Source organism: Stegostoma tigrinum, chromosome 4 (assembly GCF_030684315.1).
Source record: "Stegostoma tigrinum isolate sSteTig4 chromosome 4, sSteTig4.hap1, whole genome shotgun sequence".
NCBI lineage: Eukaryota > Metazoa > Chordata > Chondrichthyes > Orectolobiformes > Stegostomatidae > Stegostoma > Stegostoma tigrinum.
The window spans coordinates 54,041,287-54,057,474 of NC_081357.1; the positions used below are offsets into that span (position 1 = coordinate 54,041,287).

The 16,188-nt window shown below is 40.9% G+C and overlaps 1 protein-coding gene across 5 annotated transcripts in view; it reads left to right on the top strand.

The window, feature by feature from the left end:
* epha7 (eph receptor A7) overlaps nucleotides 1-16,188 on the top strand; it is a 285,269-nt gene that overhangs the window by 245,262 nt on the left and 23,819 nt on the right. For 3 of the 5 annotated variants that reach the window (XM_048531168.2, XM_048531171.2, XM_048531173.2), the window contains 2 exons: nucleotides 10,465-10,590; nucleotides 14,636-14,821. In XM_048531168.2, coding sequence (XP_048387125.1) covers nucleotides 10,465-10,590; nucleotides 14,636-14,821 — 312 coding nt within the window. The remainder of the gene's footprint in view (nucleotides 1-10,464; nucleotides 10,591-14,635; nucleotides 14,822-16,188) is intronic. The other 2 variants (XM_048531170.2, XM_048531172.2) reach the window with 1 other exon arrangement.

A 16,188-nucleotide genomic window follows, 5' to 3' on the forward strand; every position in this document is an offset into this window, starting at 1 on the left:
AGAATAGAAGTGGAGATTAAATGAATTTTCAGATTTGAAGGAGAACCAACCACTGTGTACAAGTAAAGCTGAAATCTTCAATTTTCAGAATAAGTCAGAATATTTGTAAATTTCCCATTCCCTTCTTCTATTCAAATGTAAGTAAAGTCACCATTGTCCCAGAGGAGCACAGGACTACTGTCTTGTTAGAGAGTAAAAGACAACTGGTGGTGGTTTAACCGGGGGGGGGGCACCCCTCAAGTAAGGCAAGGTTAGGAAGGTGGGGTGTTCATGGTAACTTCAGCGAGTATGGCAATTGAACCTGTGCTGTTAGCGCCACTGTGTATTACAAACCAGTTGTCCAGTCAACTAAACTAACCAATCCCTGTGGAATTTAAAGAAGATCTGATAAAGAATCAGAAACCTTCCCATTCTCAGTGGCAAAAGCTTTGAAAGAAATGTAGAATTAAATTAAAAGACAGCAAATAAGAGTTACAGCCTATTATCCATGCTGTCGAAAGAGTGCTAAAAGCTACATTGTACCCTGCATCTCACTGAGGAGTAGAGAATACAGATAAGCGGGATTTTGAGGGCATGCCTTGAACCCCATATTAATGTGAATATGAGTGCTTTGTGTTAAACACCAGAGCTCGGGGGAGAGGGTGACTATTTATCGACTGTGAGTTTGGACAATGATGATGATGATCTCATCAGAGATAGGATTGTCTTAGGCATAAAACAAAGTACTGAGAGGAGAAACTTAATCTGAAGAATGTCATGGACTTCTGCAGACAATCTGAGGCTGTCATTCATCAGTTAGAGTGAATTAATGGGTAAAATAACAAGGCATTGCATTATACTGACAAACAGGCTGAATGCAAATAATTTATTGGAAGAAAAGAAGAAATATTTGCAGACGCAGCTGTAAGAAGATCAAGACCGGGGGCATGACACAAATTTTGTGGAGGATATCAACAAAAGAGAAGATTGCTTTCCTCACTCTAGGCAATGTTCTAACTGCAAGAAACTGAATGAGAAATGTTTAGTTGGATGAACCAAATCAAGCTAATAATGATTGCTGTTGGAGTGACTTTAGATATTAGGGGGGGATGATACCATAGTGATAATGTCATTGGTACTAGGGACATAGATTTGAATCCCACCAAGGGAGATGGTGGCATTTAAATTCTATAGAAGTAAGCTTGACTAATGAGCTGGTCTGATGATGACTAAGTAACCATTACTTTTTTTTTTGTTTTAAATACCTATCTGATTCACTAATGCCCTTTAGAGAAGGAAACTGCTGTCTTTGAGTGGTCTGGTATATATGTGACTCTAGATCCACCACAATGTGGCTGATTTCTATTACCTTCCTGGCAATAAACGGTGTCCTAGCTAGTGATGTCAACATGCCATGAGCAAATAAAAAGAAATAATTCCAACAAAACAGTCTAGAACATTAAACAGGCTGGAAACAACAGATCAGTTTGTTAGAAAGGCGACTGTGGTAGGACAGCATCAAGAGATTGTGAATTGTCTGATTGACATATGCGTTCCATGTAACATCATGAATTTTGCAGGCAGGTGTGATGTGACTCCTTATAGTGACATAAAAATGAGTCACTGGTAGTATTGAGCTAGATGATGGAACACTACTTATCTCAAGTGAACAAGTGAAGCTGACCGTCCAGTGCAATAAGTAGGATAAAGATCTAGATTTCAGATAGCCGATATCAATCAAAACCCACTCATCTTGGCTGAAACAAATCTAAAGCTTGTGCAAACAACTTTACAAGAAATTTGTAGTTTCACAGTCCACAGAGCCATTTGCTACTGAACGGATCCAAGAAGATTACAAAGATTTTTCACAGACCCTAGTTGCCTTCCTGGCAATATCAACTTGAAGTAAATGACGTAAGAGACCAACTCAGCTTCTGCCAAGGAGATCCAGCTACCCCCAAGTCCAGCATGAAAGATAAGATATCAGAGCTGGAAGAGAAAAGTGTAATTAAAATAATTAAAAGTTCTGACAGATTGGATTAGCAACGCGGCAGCAGTAAAATAACCAGAAAGAATGAGAGGATCTCAATAAAGCTTTGAAGAGATCTCACATTCCCATGCCAAACATTGAAGAAATTTTGCCATAACTTCCCAGGGCTGAAGTCTTTACTTCCCTTGATGCAAAGGATTTGTTACTGGCATATGAAGCTAGTCAAAAGCAAGAGCTTTCTAATTGCATTCTGGATGCTGTTCAAGAGATACATAGTTGTACGTTCTGTTTAGAATTTCTACTGCTCCAGAAATCACATTTCTCAGACAGCATGAGATAATGATCTTTCTGGTGTGGAAGCTACTTTGGAAAATTTGCCTCTGTAGGGTTGTAGAAACGCAAAGGATAAAGCTGTTGCAGAACACTGCTAAAGAGAGTTCTTCAGATGAACCTGAAATTGAATAAGAAAATTACACAGTTGAAAATGCATGATGTTAAATGAATGCGGCCATGTACTCTCAACAAACTGTCTTCACCTGGGTCTTGGTAAGTTAAAAGTTATAGCAGAGATGCAGCGACCATCAGATGTGAAAGCAGTACAAGGATTTATTGGATTTATAAAGTTTCTGGGAAAGGTCTTGCTTAACTTTTTGACAGTTTGAATCTGTATACAAATTCACCGTCAAGTATATGCATTGACATTGACGCATAGAACAAGAAGCAGTTTCATTCGAATGAAATGAGTGATGACAACCTCAGTGTGGAGGTACTATCACAATGATGATGAAACCGTTTTCCAGGCTTTTGCCAGCAGGACAGGACTTGGACCAACCTTATGTAGCAAGAACAACTAGTTACAATTACAAGCAGGTTGTTAGTGCAAATTTTTCAACACATTGAAAAAGAGTGCCTGAATATTGTTTTTTAGTTAGCACCGGTTTGGGAAAGGCAAAGTTACTGTTGGTCTCACAACAAACTACGAAAAGCATTTTTGTCAAATTACTTCCATCTAATCCAAAGTGTTTAAAAAATATGAATTAATTTGCAGATGTATCATCTGGATATGTTATATAATTATGGGAAACAGAATTGCTAGTTAACATGCAATCATGAGCAGCACTCTCAATGAAGAGTATCAAGGATGCTGAGACATAATGTGAGATCTTCCAGATTCAATGAGAAGCAGCAATTTGACACGCTCTGGAAGTCATCAAACTGACATTGTGCTGAAACTTATGGGGTGGAAGACGGATCAATATCCCACTTTAGAAGGAACACCAACTGGAAGCCATCAAATCCACTGAAAGTCTGTTATGTATCCATAATGCATCCCAAGCAGGCTATATTGCCTATTTGGAAGCCCTCCAGCCATCAATGAAGAGGAGGTGTAATGTTAGGAGCTGTCAGTTAATGTAAGTTGTTGGCAGCCCCACCAGTATTTGAGGTCTGCAAATTCTGTATTGGCGCTGCAAGAAGTTCCATCAGAAAGCCCCATGGAACTATGTTGAAAGGGAAATGAGACATTGGGTCAGGCAAGGTTTAGAAAGCTTGGTGAAGGCATTACAGGGTATGTTCTGCAACATGTGTGTGAAGTATGGGGAAGTTATCATCTCAGAGAGGTTTTTTAACAAGCTCAGTTAACCTTTAATTATGATTTACATGATGGTCAGGTCACCCATTCTCCATATTATGGAGATAGGGAGTGAATGGGAAGATGGTGGTCTAATGGCCTAGCCTATATTAAATACCCATCTGCCAAAAACATTCTCAATTGCAGCATGTAATAGTCAGCTTATTGAATCTGAGGGACAAACATTTTGCTCAAATCAAGCAAACTTTGCAACAAAGTGCAATTATTCATATGCTGCGGGGGAAAAAAAAAGAAACGGGGGCCGGAAAACGTTAAGGGGACACCAGTTGCTATAAAGAAGTACTGGAACATACAGCAATGAAGTGATAACCCAAGATGGCATCTTTTGGAAAAGGAAATAGACTAATCATTCCTAAAGGGATGAGAACCGTGATGTTGAAACACATCCTCTCAAGCCATCAAGGAATTGAATCTAATCTGAAGAGGGCCAGAAGAGTTCTCTCCTGGGCAAACAGCAACAATAGGATTATGGGGCTGATCAGCCAGTGCAGAGATTGTAACATCATAAGCTAAGCACGGTAAAAAAACTGCTTATGATGCATGACATCACAGACGGACTAAGGATAAATCCTGGAGTAGCTGTCTTTACTCTTGAAGGAACTGATTATTTTATTTCAAATACTGGGAAGTAGGACCTGATTCTAAGTGAGATTGGAATATACCTGAAAGCTCACTTCGGAAGTTAATGAATTCCACTCATAATGACAAAAGCAAATTGCCCTCAATTCATGACTGAATAATTTGATGTTACACATTAGATTGGGAAATTCAACACAATGCATTGTTTCCACACCATCCCAAGTCCAATGGACTTGTCCAAAGTCCAGCAGTGAAACTCACCAAATAGATAATAAGGATTTCAAACAAATCCAGCACAATTGTATAAAAAAAGCCATTGATGAAGAAACACACAAAACTGAAGACATATAAAGTAGTCCAGTTCAAAGACTACTGTCACGCAACACCCAAATAAATCTTCCGCTAGCAGAAAAGCTTCTGAAGCCATAAGTGGTTAAAGGCAAGATTGACAATATCAAAGGAAAATGACCGAGAGTCAAATTTTAATTCAGTAAAACCGCTAAACCATTGCCACAGTCAAGCATTGGAGAACGAGTCAGAGTGCAAAATTCAACACACTGAAAAAGTGTTGCCTTTGTAGCAGTTTGGGACCTGTGTGCCAAGTAGTTGTCTCCTTAATTGTCTGTGATGCACATGATTTTTTTTGCAGCTACAGACAAATACAAACCACGAGAGAATCTGGTCCTTCACTTAAGGCAGCTGATCAGGAAAAAGTGATCTCGCTGTCTGCACAGAGTTCAGAGTGACCATCATTCCCAGAGGTCCACTGTTCTGCAACATTGGAAGTGGATCATCAACAACAGCTACCACGGTGAAAGCACCAACCACAGTCATGGCACTCCTGGGAGGAGGGACATCACCCGAGCAACAAGCAGGCCAATGAAACACGGATGTACAATATCCGACACAGTTTAAAGATTATAGAATGAATCTTAAGATATTTGGATCAAGAGTCAATTTTGTCAAAATTCATAGAGGGTTTTTCACCCCGAGGCCTAGCAAGATTTCACACAGTATCGTCCCAAACTCATCTCACTCCTGAACTTCCACACACCCTGAGACAGCGTCTCATGCAGTGCTAGCTAGTTCTTGCCGTCATGTACTGCCCAGGAGAACTTGCTACTGGTGAGATATCCGGAAATACACTGGCATCCTTGGCACTCATGCTGTCTTTACAAGGCTGTTGTATACCCAAAAAAGCACTGTCAGTGTGAAGCTGCCCTACATGGTTTGTGACATTTGCCCCACATATGACAAATAAAGAGCAAATGGCCAGGCACCATGAGGCCTTAATGGATGGGGTGGTGTAGACTAGGAATGTCCTGGCCCAGCACCAGCCTGAGATGCCACGCCATTAGACCCTGTCAGCCTGGTCTGAAGTTGCCACCTGAGATATTGCACTCTCAGCTATCTGGAGGAATGCCCAGCGGTAAAAGAAGAAGATCAATGACCTTTTCTGCTCTGCCAGGAGAAATGCCACCATCTTCTCTGTGCTACCTCACACCCGCTGTTCCTGCTACTATACCTCCATTCCACCAAGGTTCATGTTGTATCTCCTCACTATTACATCCAACATCTTCTCTCGCTTGCTCTTGCCCATCTCCCCCCATAGTCTTTGTCTTCTGCTCTACCTACTGACTTGGACCCCAACACCTTTTCCTCAAAAGTGCTAACAGCTATACCATCCACTTCCATCTCATTTAATTCTTTGCTTTCTCTCATTCCAGAAGAAACCAGCCACAAATAGAACCAAGATGAGTAGTGGGCTGCCAAACATTCAGCTTCTCACCCCCTAAGAGGAGAGGATCCTGACCCTACCTGTTCTGATGCTTCTGGGCTGAGAATTCCATTGCCTTATTGCACCAGGACCCCTGAATGAAGGCTGTTTTCCTTGACTTGACTGAGGACTGGTAGCAACTATCCCAGCTGTATGCCTATGCTAAACAGCAAGGCAAGACATAAGTGATGTGAGCCTGGTAACTCTGTGTGGGAGAAAGGAGCAAAGCACAAAAAGGAAAGGCAAGGAAGGGGTGCTATGAGCATCCAGGTAGGCAGTAAGTGAGTGAGTTCTGAGAGAGCAAGAGGCTGTCCCAAGATACTGCCGGGTCCAATCAGTTAGCTAGGAGCTTGTCTCTTCGTACAAATTGTCCTGACAACAGCACTTCAATGTTAGTTGCTGATGCTCACCAAAAATGCAGTTTTTAAGTTCAGAAGGATCCTGTAAGTGGATCAAAAGTGTGCCATTAGGGTTGTGAGAGGCTTGAAGTTGACTGAAGCACCAATCCTTGTTCATAAGGAACTCGCCAGTCCCTAGCACAAACTTCATCTCAACACTGGGAAATGTGTTTGAAAATCATTTGAGTTAACCCTGATATTGAGAAAGGCCTCAGCTTAATTCTCATTAAGCTCTCCCACATTTGTAATCATAGCCCATATCATTCAGGCCCAACAAGATTTTGCCCCGTGTGTTTGAAGCCTGTGCAGAGACTGCTAAAAGTGGGACTGACTGTTATTACCACAACTTCCACAGTGAATGATATTGCTTTTTGACCATGGATATTGAGTAACTTGTAGCTGCAAATGGTCATATATGTATGTTTTCTCTTTCATGTTTGATCTTTATGAGTGTAGATTGCCGAGAGAAATTGACTTATGTGAAGTATACAAGCTAGCTTGCCATAGTCATTTGGGCTGTATCTCGCTTTAATTTGCTTTCACTTTAGTTTGTGGCTCTATTAAAAATATTGTTTTAAATGGTACCCTTACTGATACAGTAAATCACACTAACAGAACAGGAGGATGAACATGGGCTATCTCTTATCACTAAGCAGAAGCTGCTCATGTGCAAATTTATTGAAAACTTGATGGATTTTACTCATTTCCCACCATGAATAAATGCTGACTTTTTCTACACTACCAGCCAGGTTTTGGATCCTGCTGTTTATATAAATGGTGCTTATTTTGAGGCATTTAATCCCTTTGTGTTCTTCAGGACTCAAAAAGTAGACTAACACTAGCAGCCGAGATAATGGGAACTGCAGATGCTGGAGAATTCCAAGATAATAAAATGTGAGGCTGGATGAACACAGCAGGCCAAGCAGCATCTTAGGAGCACAAAAGCTGGCGTTTCAGGCCTAGACCCTTCATCAGAGAGGGGGATGGGGAGAGGGAACTGGAATAAATAGGGAGAGAGGGGGAGGCGGACCGAAGATGGAGAGAAAAGAAAAGAAGATTTCCACTCCCCCTCCCATTCTCTAGATGACATGTCCGTCATGGGCCTCCTGCAGTGCCACAATGATGCCACCCGAAGGTTGCAGGAACAGCAACTCATATTCCGCCTGGGAACCCTGCAGCCTAATGGTATCAATGTGGACTTCACCAGTTTCAAAATCTCCCCTTCCCCTTCTGCATCCCTAAACCAGCCCAGTTCGTCCCCTCCCCCCACTTCACCACACAACCAGCCCATCTCTTCCCCCCCACCCACTGCATCCCAAAACCAGTCCAACCTGTCTCTGCCTCCCTAACCGGTTCTTCCTCTCACCCATCCCTTCCTCACACCCCAAGCCGCACCCCCATCTACCTACTAACCTCATCCCACCTCCTTGACCTGTCCGTCTTCCCTGGACTGACCTATCCCCTCCCTACCTCCCCACCTATATTCTCTCCACCTATCTTCTTTACTCTCCATCTTCGGTCCGCCTCCCCCTCTCTCCCTATTTATTCCAGTTCCCTCTCCCCATCCCCCTCTCTGATGAAGGGTCTAGGCCCGAAACGTCAGCTTTTGTGCTCCTGAGATGCTGCTTGGCCTGCTGTGTTCATCCACCCTTACATTTTATTAACACTAGCAGCCGACATTTCTTATGTTCATCCACAGGATGTGGATAATGCTGGCTAGGCTAACACTTGTTATTCATCCTTAATTGTTCTTGTGGCGATCTGCGTTCTGGAACTAAAGCAATGTAAACATTATAGGTACAGCTGCAGTGTGGTTAGGAAGAAAGTTCCAGAATTTTGACCCAGTGACGCTGAAGGAACTGTGACATATATATAGCTTAGAGGGAATCTTGCAAGAGTTCAAATGTATCTGCTGTCCGTGTCTTTCTAGGTAGTAAAAATGAGGTATTGGAAGGGGCTGTGCTCCTTGTTAAGTTGCTGGAGTGCACCTCGCAGTTGGTACACATTGCTGCCACTGTATGTTAGTGGTGACAGGAGTAAATGTTGAAGATGTTAAGTGGGGTGCCAATCAAGTGTACTGCTTTGAGCTGGATGGTGTCAAATTTCTTGAGTGTTGTTGGAACTGCACCCATCCAGGCAAGTGAAGTGTATTCCATCACGTTCCTGACTTGTTCCTTGTAGGTAGCAGATAGATTTTGAGGGGTCATGTGTTGAGTTACTGACTGTTGAATTCCAAACCTACAACTACTCTTGCAGCCATAGTATTTGTGTTGCTTGTCCAGTTCAGTTACTGGTCAATGGTAACCCTGAGGGTGTTTACATGAGGTATTCAGTGATATTAGTGCCATGAAATATCAAGGGGTTATGTTTGGATTCTCTCTAGTTGAACTTGGCTTTGCTTGCTACCTATGTTCATTTATTGTCTTCAGAACAGGAGCACAAGTGTCCAAATCCTGTTTTGTACATTCTGGATGAATAAAGATGAATATAACAGTCAAAAAGTCATTTGGCTTCAAAGTGAATATGAATAAAATATTGATTAACATATTACAAACAAAATATTGGCAAGGAACTGAGAGAAACAATTTTAATTAGGCAAAAAATTTGAATGCTGGAAATTTGAAATGCAGTTTTCATCTTGAGATCCTTATCCAAATCTGAAAAGAAGTTATCTGTGCACCAAGAAGTAAAAGTCACACACAGACTCAAACTGTTACACATTCTGAAATGTGAGGTAAAGGTGGAGTAGTGGTAACGTGTCTTAACCCAATAGTCCGGAGAGTCAGGCAGGCTAATGTTCTGGAGCCATAGTTTCAAATCTCACTATGGTAGCTGTTGGAATTACAATTCAGTTTATAAATTGGAATTGGAATTGGAAAGCTGGTCCGAGTGAAAAAGACTAAAACCAGTAATTGTTGTCAAAATCTTTGCGTTTTACTAATATTCTTCATGGAACAAAAGTTGCCAGCCTTACCTGGTCTGGATTATGTGTAACTCCAGACCCATTACAATGTGGCTAACATTTAATTGCCTTCTGAAAAGACCTTCACAAGCTCCTCAGTTCAAAGGCAATTAGGGATGGGCAACAAATGTTGACTTTGCCAGCAATACCCACATCCCATGAAACTATAAAGAACAACTAAATGGAAGATTGCTAGATGATTTGAAAGTCAAGGGTTTATGGTTGGATTTTCTCTTGTTGAACTTGGCTTTGCCTGGCACTTTTGTTGCAACCGTTCTTTGTTCTCTTCAAAATAGTAGCACAAGTCAACTGTCCTGATCGATAATATTATTAGTTTAAATCCAAAGTTTCCGCTCCACCACTTCCCCAGTCTAACGGAGTTTTGATTTTATCTTCAATCGTTTGTAAATAAGCTGAAACAGCGAAATGGTGGCTGTATTTTTAAAAATGCATTCAATAACCTGAAATGAATACCCATCTCAAAATCCTAACTGTTTGCGGGGAGGTGATGGCCTAGTAGCATCATTGTTAGACAATTAATCCAGAGTCCCAGGTAATGGTTTGATGACCCAAGTTCAAACCCTGCCATGCAGACAATGACATTTGAATTCAATGAAATTCTAGGATTAAGAACCAAATGATAATCCTGAATCCATTGTTCTTGTCAGGAAAAACCCACCTGGTTCAGTAATGTCCTTTAAAAAAGGAAACTGCCTTCCCTAGCTAGTCTGGTCTACATGTAACTGTAGACCCACAGCAATGTGCTTGACTCCTAACTGCCCTCTGGGCAATTAGAGATGGCAATTAATGCTGACCCAATCAGCAACATTCGCATCCTGTGAATGAATTTAAAACAAAATTGCAAAAGCTCATTTTGGACAGACGACATTTTGACAGAAGCCACTTTGTCTCGGAGCACCTCTAACTGTCATGAATCCTTAAGTTATTGATAATACACCAATGAGTAAATCTGTTTTCTGTGCATTGTTTACAAGATTTCTTTTCAGTCATTTGCCACAGAATGGACTGTTTCAGAACAGATTGAGAAAGATATATGTAGTGATGTTCACATGGATGCAGCAGAACACAGTAATTCATCACAATCAATCTTCCCTCACTTTACTACAGTTAAATTACCAGGTTCAAGAACATACATCGATCCAGAAACCTATGAGGACCCTAACCGGGCTGTCCATCAATTTGCCAAGGAATTAGACACTTCCTGCATTAAGATTGAAAGAGTGATTGGAGCAGGTGAGACTGTTACTAGCGGGTGATTGAACTGTTCCACTTTAGTAATATTGAAAGTCATGCATCTTGGATGTCAGCAGTGTTTCCTAGAGTATAAGAGTCGCGTAAAATATTTTTCAATCCATTGTGACTCAACAGATATCAAGAGATGCAATAAAGTTCTGGTCTTGTTTATATCTCTACAAGAATTTCAGTGTGAATTTAAAAATAAAGATCAGAAGTTGAAAATGATTATGAATCCAAACAAGCCATCCCTTTTTGTCAGCCTTTAACCATACCTACTCATGCTACAACAGCATTCTTTTCCAAAAACGCATCTGTATTGTTCTGACTGGAACCCATTTTTAGTATGCACTTCCATGCTCTTACTAAGTGATATATTTCCTTGTTCTTAAGGAAAGGCAATGGGATAGTGGTATCATCGCTAGACTATTAATCCGGAGGCCCAAGTAATGTTCTGGGGACTGGGGTTTGAATCCCATCATGACAGATGGTGCAATTTGAATTCAGTAAAAATCTGGAAGAAAAGAGTCATGAAGTTGATGCCAATCTTCAGAAGACATTCCCTAATGTTGTTTTGTGAAAGAAATGTGGCTTCCTTATCTCGTCTGACTTACATGTCACTCCATAGTGTGGGAAGACTCTCAGCTCAATGAAGTTGGCCTCCCTTTGGCAGGCTTGTAGTCCTAGAAGCGCTGTACCCATTTACACATTCATAGGAAGAAAAGACCACCCTATGAGCTCAAAAACAACACCCCCGCTCCCCCAAACCCACCCTGCCTCACCACGGGGTCTTCACCTGCACATCTCTGATCAGCCTGGCTAATTTTGAGAACCCTCCACAGAGCAAGCATAGAGCAGCGAATTAAGACCATAAGACATAAGAGCAGAATAGGCTATTCAACCTATTGAGTCTATTCTGCCATTCATTCATTTCGTGGCTGATCTGATAACCCTCCACTTTACTCTCCTGCCTGGTTGCTTCCAAAAAGGCTGTGTCACCTACTGGAAGAGCATGTGTCCGAACTGCCACATGCTGAAGACCTGACTTCTGAAACTCATGGGAAAATCATGTCTAAAATTAACTGAAAGCCAAAAAATTATGACTGGAAGAGAACTATGTTCATGTCATTGTCCTTGATATAGAAATTGTCTTTGTGATTTTCAACATGCAGGCAAATACATTACTGAAGGATAAATGTGACCATTTTCTCTCACTGTTGGCATGGATTGTAAATTCAAGTGCAACATGCTTGATTTCCATTGTGAGAAAATTTAGATATGTAAATATTAAAATTGTGTACCATCCAACTGGATATGACCCAAAATTGGTCCACAACTCTCTCTGGAGGATTTTCAGCTATAAGCCATATTGCATTTTTCTCACTGGTAAACGCAGTCAACATTGCCCTTAATAGGCTTTGTATGTAAATTGATCAGTTGGAAAACATGTGATTTACTAGCAGTGATTAATAGATGGAAGATACCATGGATGATTTGGTGAGGGGGAGAAAAGAAAAAATTTAGTTGTGTGTAAGAGCACGTCTGGCCACATAAAAAAAGATGGAAAACAGCCGAGCAAAATTTGACAATCGTGATGGCGCCAGACACGATAGCTACTCAGTGTTGAAGGCTGGTTTATCAGCAACCAAATAAATGTTTATTTTGGAGAAAGAGGAACAGCAGAGTTGCTGTTTCAAGAGTCAGAGAAAATCGTTGCTGATTCATGTAAGGTTTCCCTCTTCATTATCCTACTCCCTCAAAGCTGCTGACTTACTGAGCATAGGACAAATTTCTCACACTCCCTGGCTCATGAACAGAAACACAGCCACCCACATGGAGCTTTCCAACAATGTGTAAGTAAGGTTTGAAGCTGAAAATGCACCTTCCGCCACCAGCTTTAGGCCTGTTTCTCAACTCAAAAGATATCCCAATTTTTCCAAGGGCTGTAATTTAAGTTCTTACACCAGCAGGTTGAAAGGCTGGGGGGGGGGCGGCAGTATTCGAAACCTGTTGCACCTGACCTGTCTGAAAATTTTAGGGGATTAGGAGGAGGTGTTGACCCCACCCCCCCCCACCCCCCGCCTCTACTTCCAACTCAATTGTGGAAGGGGTTGCAGAGGCTAACGCATGCAGGAATCTCAGTCAGTGTCAATGTCCATTCTCGCTTTAACCCTCTTGTGAGACTGTAGTGCCCGCTGCTCACTGAGAATCCCCTGACACCACCTTTACCTGGGCTCCTCAGTGAGGTGGGTGAAACTGACTAGAGTTCTAAAAATTGCTAACATTTTTAGCTGAGACTAGAGAACCATCAATCATCTAACTGGCCAGAGGCTCTAGGCCAGATCCCTTCCCGAGGGAGGGTCAGAAATCTCAGCTTCAGGTGATAGTTTGCCATTGGACTGTTGTTGAGATGAAATCAGGCTCCTCAATAATCTTTTACCTGGGGTGTTGAGACTCCATGCTAAATATTCTGTCCTATTTGATAACACATCGAATCTTGAATTTTTTAAGACCTTGAACCCATGAACTCATTAATCAGAAATAATATAATCAAACACAAATAATTCAACATGTTAAATCTGCACGATTGGTTTGATAGATTGGATTCTTTGTCAACGCTGCAATTTTTCTGTGTTTTCAAACTCACTTTGCTGATCTAACACTGTTTAATTCTTAATATTAAGCCTGTAAAAGAAAAGAAACAAAATTAATTATACTTTCATATAAATAATAATTTGTTGTTGAGTAACAGTTGCGCCATTTTGCTTTTACTAAACACAACTTTGCTTTTACCACTAGATTTGCATTCACTAGGCATACAATTAGGCCTGGTCAACATTCAAACAAGTAGCATCTTCTATAAGGAAGAATCCAACCATTTTTCCATGACATTCAGTGGCTTTACCCTAGATGAAACCCTCACTCTCATTCCGAGATAATCAATAAACAGAAACTGAACTTGGACCACCCATGTAAATGCTGTTGCTAGGAAAGCAAGTCGAAGATTGGGAGTTCTGTGATGATTAATTCACCTCCAATCCCCAATCCCTGTCCACCATATACAAAAGAAGCAACAATGTTGGAATGCTCTCCACTTACCTGGCTGAATATAGTTCCAATAACACCTTAGAAATTCAACGCCATTCAAGAGAAAATAGCTCACATGATTAGTAACTCATCTGACATCTCCAAAATTTACTCCATTCACCATCAACGCACAGTCTGAATCATCTCCAAGATGCACTGCAGGTGTTTCCCAAAACTCCTTCAACAGCACCTTCCAAAACATCATGTAAACACAATCTGTAAGTTCTCCTCCAAGTCACATACCATCCTAACTTGGAAGTATATCCATCACTCCTTCTCTGACACCAGATAAAAATCCTGGAACTCCTTTCCTAAATCTCTGAGAGCATGTAGGGATGGACAGTAAATGTTGGCACTGTCAGTGATACTCACATCTTATGTTGGAATAAAAAAAAAGTTCTGTTTACAGTGCAAAACTATCATCTTATGCACACATGTTTAAAAGAATGTTCTACAGATTTACTTAACTATATTTTAATTTCACCAAATGGTCACAGATTGTTGACAGGAAAGAAAAGTCCCTTTAAATCTTAAAATGTTAAAATAACTGAGTTCATTGATCATACTCCTGGGTATGTTCACTTGCCAGGGTTTCATTTTATCTCCGATAACAAAAACAGCATCGTTTGTTTGAAATAACAAGGAGTACAGCTGGATGAACACAGCAGGCCAAGCAGCATCAGAGGAGCAGGAAAGCTGACATTTTGGAAGGGTCTAAGCCCGAAATGCCAGCCTTCCTGCTCCTCTGATGCTGCTTGGCCTGCTGTGTTCATCCAGCTCTACACCTTGTTATCGCATTTGTTTGACGTTAACTTTTGAAAGGACACATATTGAAAAAATAACTTAAATTCTTCAGTTACTTAAGGAAATATTTTTTACAACCTGGAAGTAATTGCTTCACAAAAGAAATTAGCTTTATTCTCACACATCTCTTTTCATTTCTCCTCTTTTTCCACAGGTGAGTTTGGAGAGGTGTGCAGTGGTCGCTTGAAACTGCCAGGTAAAAGGGACATGCCAGTTGCTATTAAAACGTTAAAAGTGGGTTTCACTGAAAAACAACGAAGGGACTTTCTCTGTGAAGCAAGCATCATGGGACAGTTTGATCACCCCAATGTTGTTCATCTGGAAGGAGTCGTTACCAGAGGTATGTATCATACACACTTGCAGCACAGAATGAGATCAATCAGGGCCTCTGTCTGCCTTGTATTTCTTAAAGAAAAATCTGACAGATGTTTTCTCATATCCCCGTAACATTATTCTCCTGTAAGTGTTCAACTAATTCCTTTTTGAAAACTACATTGATATTGTTTCCATCATCTTTATCATGCAATGTCTTCTAAATCCTAACTATTTTATACAAAATGATAAGTTTTGACATGTCATCTCTGATTCTTTTGCCACAAATTTAACCTGTGGCCTTCAGTTATTGGCCTTACAGCTATTTGAAACGTTTATCTTTATTTATTCAATCCAAACTCTTGTTAAGGCAATCACCACTTCATCCACAATCTTTGCAAATTAAGACATTTTGGCAAATGAACACAGTGCTGCATGTAGTTTAATTAAACCTACTTCTTATAAACTAAAAGAAACGGGTATAAACTAATCCAGGTAATTCTCTCACTGATGTGTCTGTGCTCCTTCCCCAGAACTACGTTTCATCCTTTTGAAAATACTAGCTAGATTTTATCATTCTATATTATCAACTTAACATTTCTACTTCCTTTATGTTCTAACACGAATGATGTACCCCTGTAGAAATTGGACAAACTAGTAGTGGCCTGTGCACAGCAACAGAGCCAGCAGTTTGAGATGGGAACACACGAATAGAACCAGCAGTCTTGGGTGGGCACATTCTGATTGAATCAATATCCTGAGATGTGAATACATTAATGCAGCCAACAGCCTGCAGTGGGACACATCAGAAGTGGCAACAGAATAAGGTGCCATGTGTTAAAACAGCGGAAAGGCTTTTTCATATCTATTATGGCAATGACATTAATCCTAATATATATTGCTCTTAATCCTTATTTAATTTCTTTTTGAAAATAAAATCATCCTTCCTTCCAGATAGCAAAGTGTGGAGCTGGATGAACACAGCAGGCCAAGCAGCATCTTAGGAGCACAAAAGCTGACGTTTTGGGCTTAGATCCTTCATCAGAACCCTTCATCTGATGAAGGGTCTAGGCCCAAACGTCAGCATTTGTGCTCCTAAGATGCTGCCTGGCCTGCTGTGTTTATCCAGCTCCACAGTTTGTTATCTCGGATTCTCCAGCGTCTGCAGTTCCCATTATCTCTTCCTTCCATCCCATTTTTAGACCTGCTTGGGCTGCTGCTTTGTGTAGTACTCACAGTGTACGTTCAAAATCCTTTTGTCTGGGTCAATTTCAGAACAACACAGGACAAAATTAAACCCAATGTTTCCATCCTTTTTCGCAATCTTACCAGCAATGAAGAACAGTTCTTCCTTTCCCACAGCTCCTGCTTGAATGCCACAAGCCCAATATATGT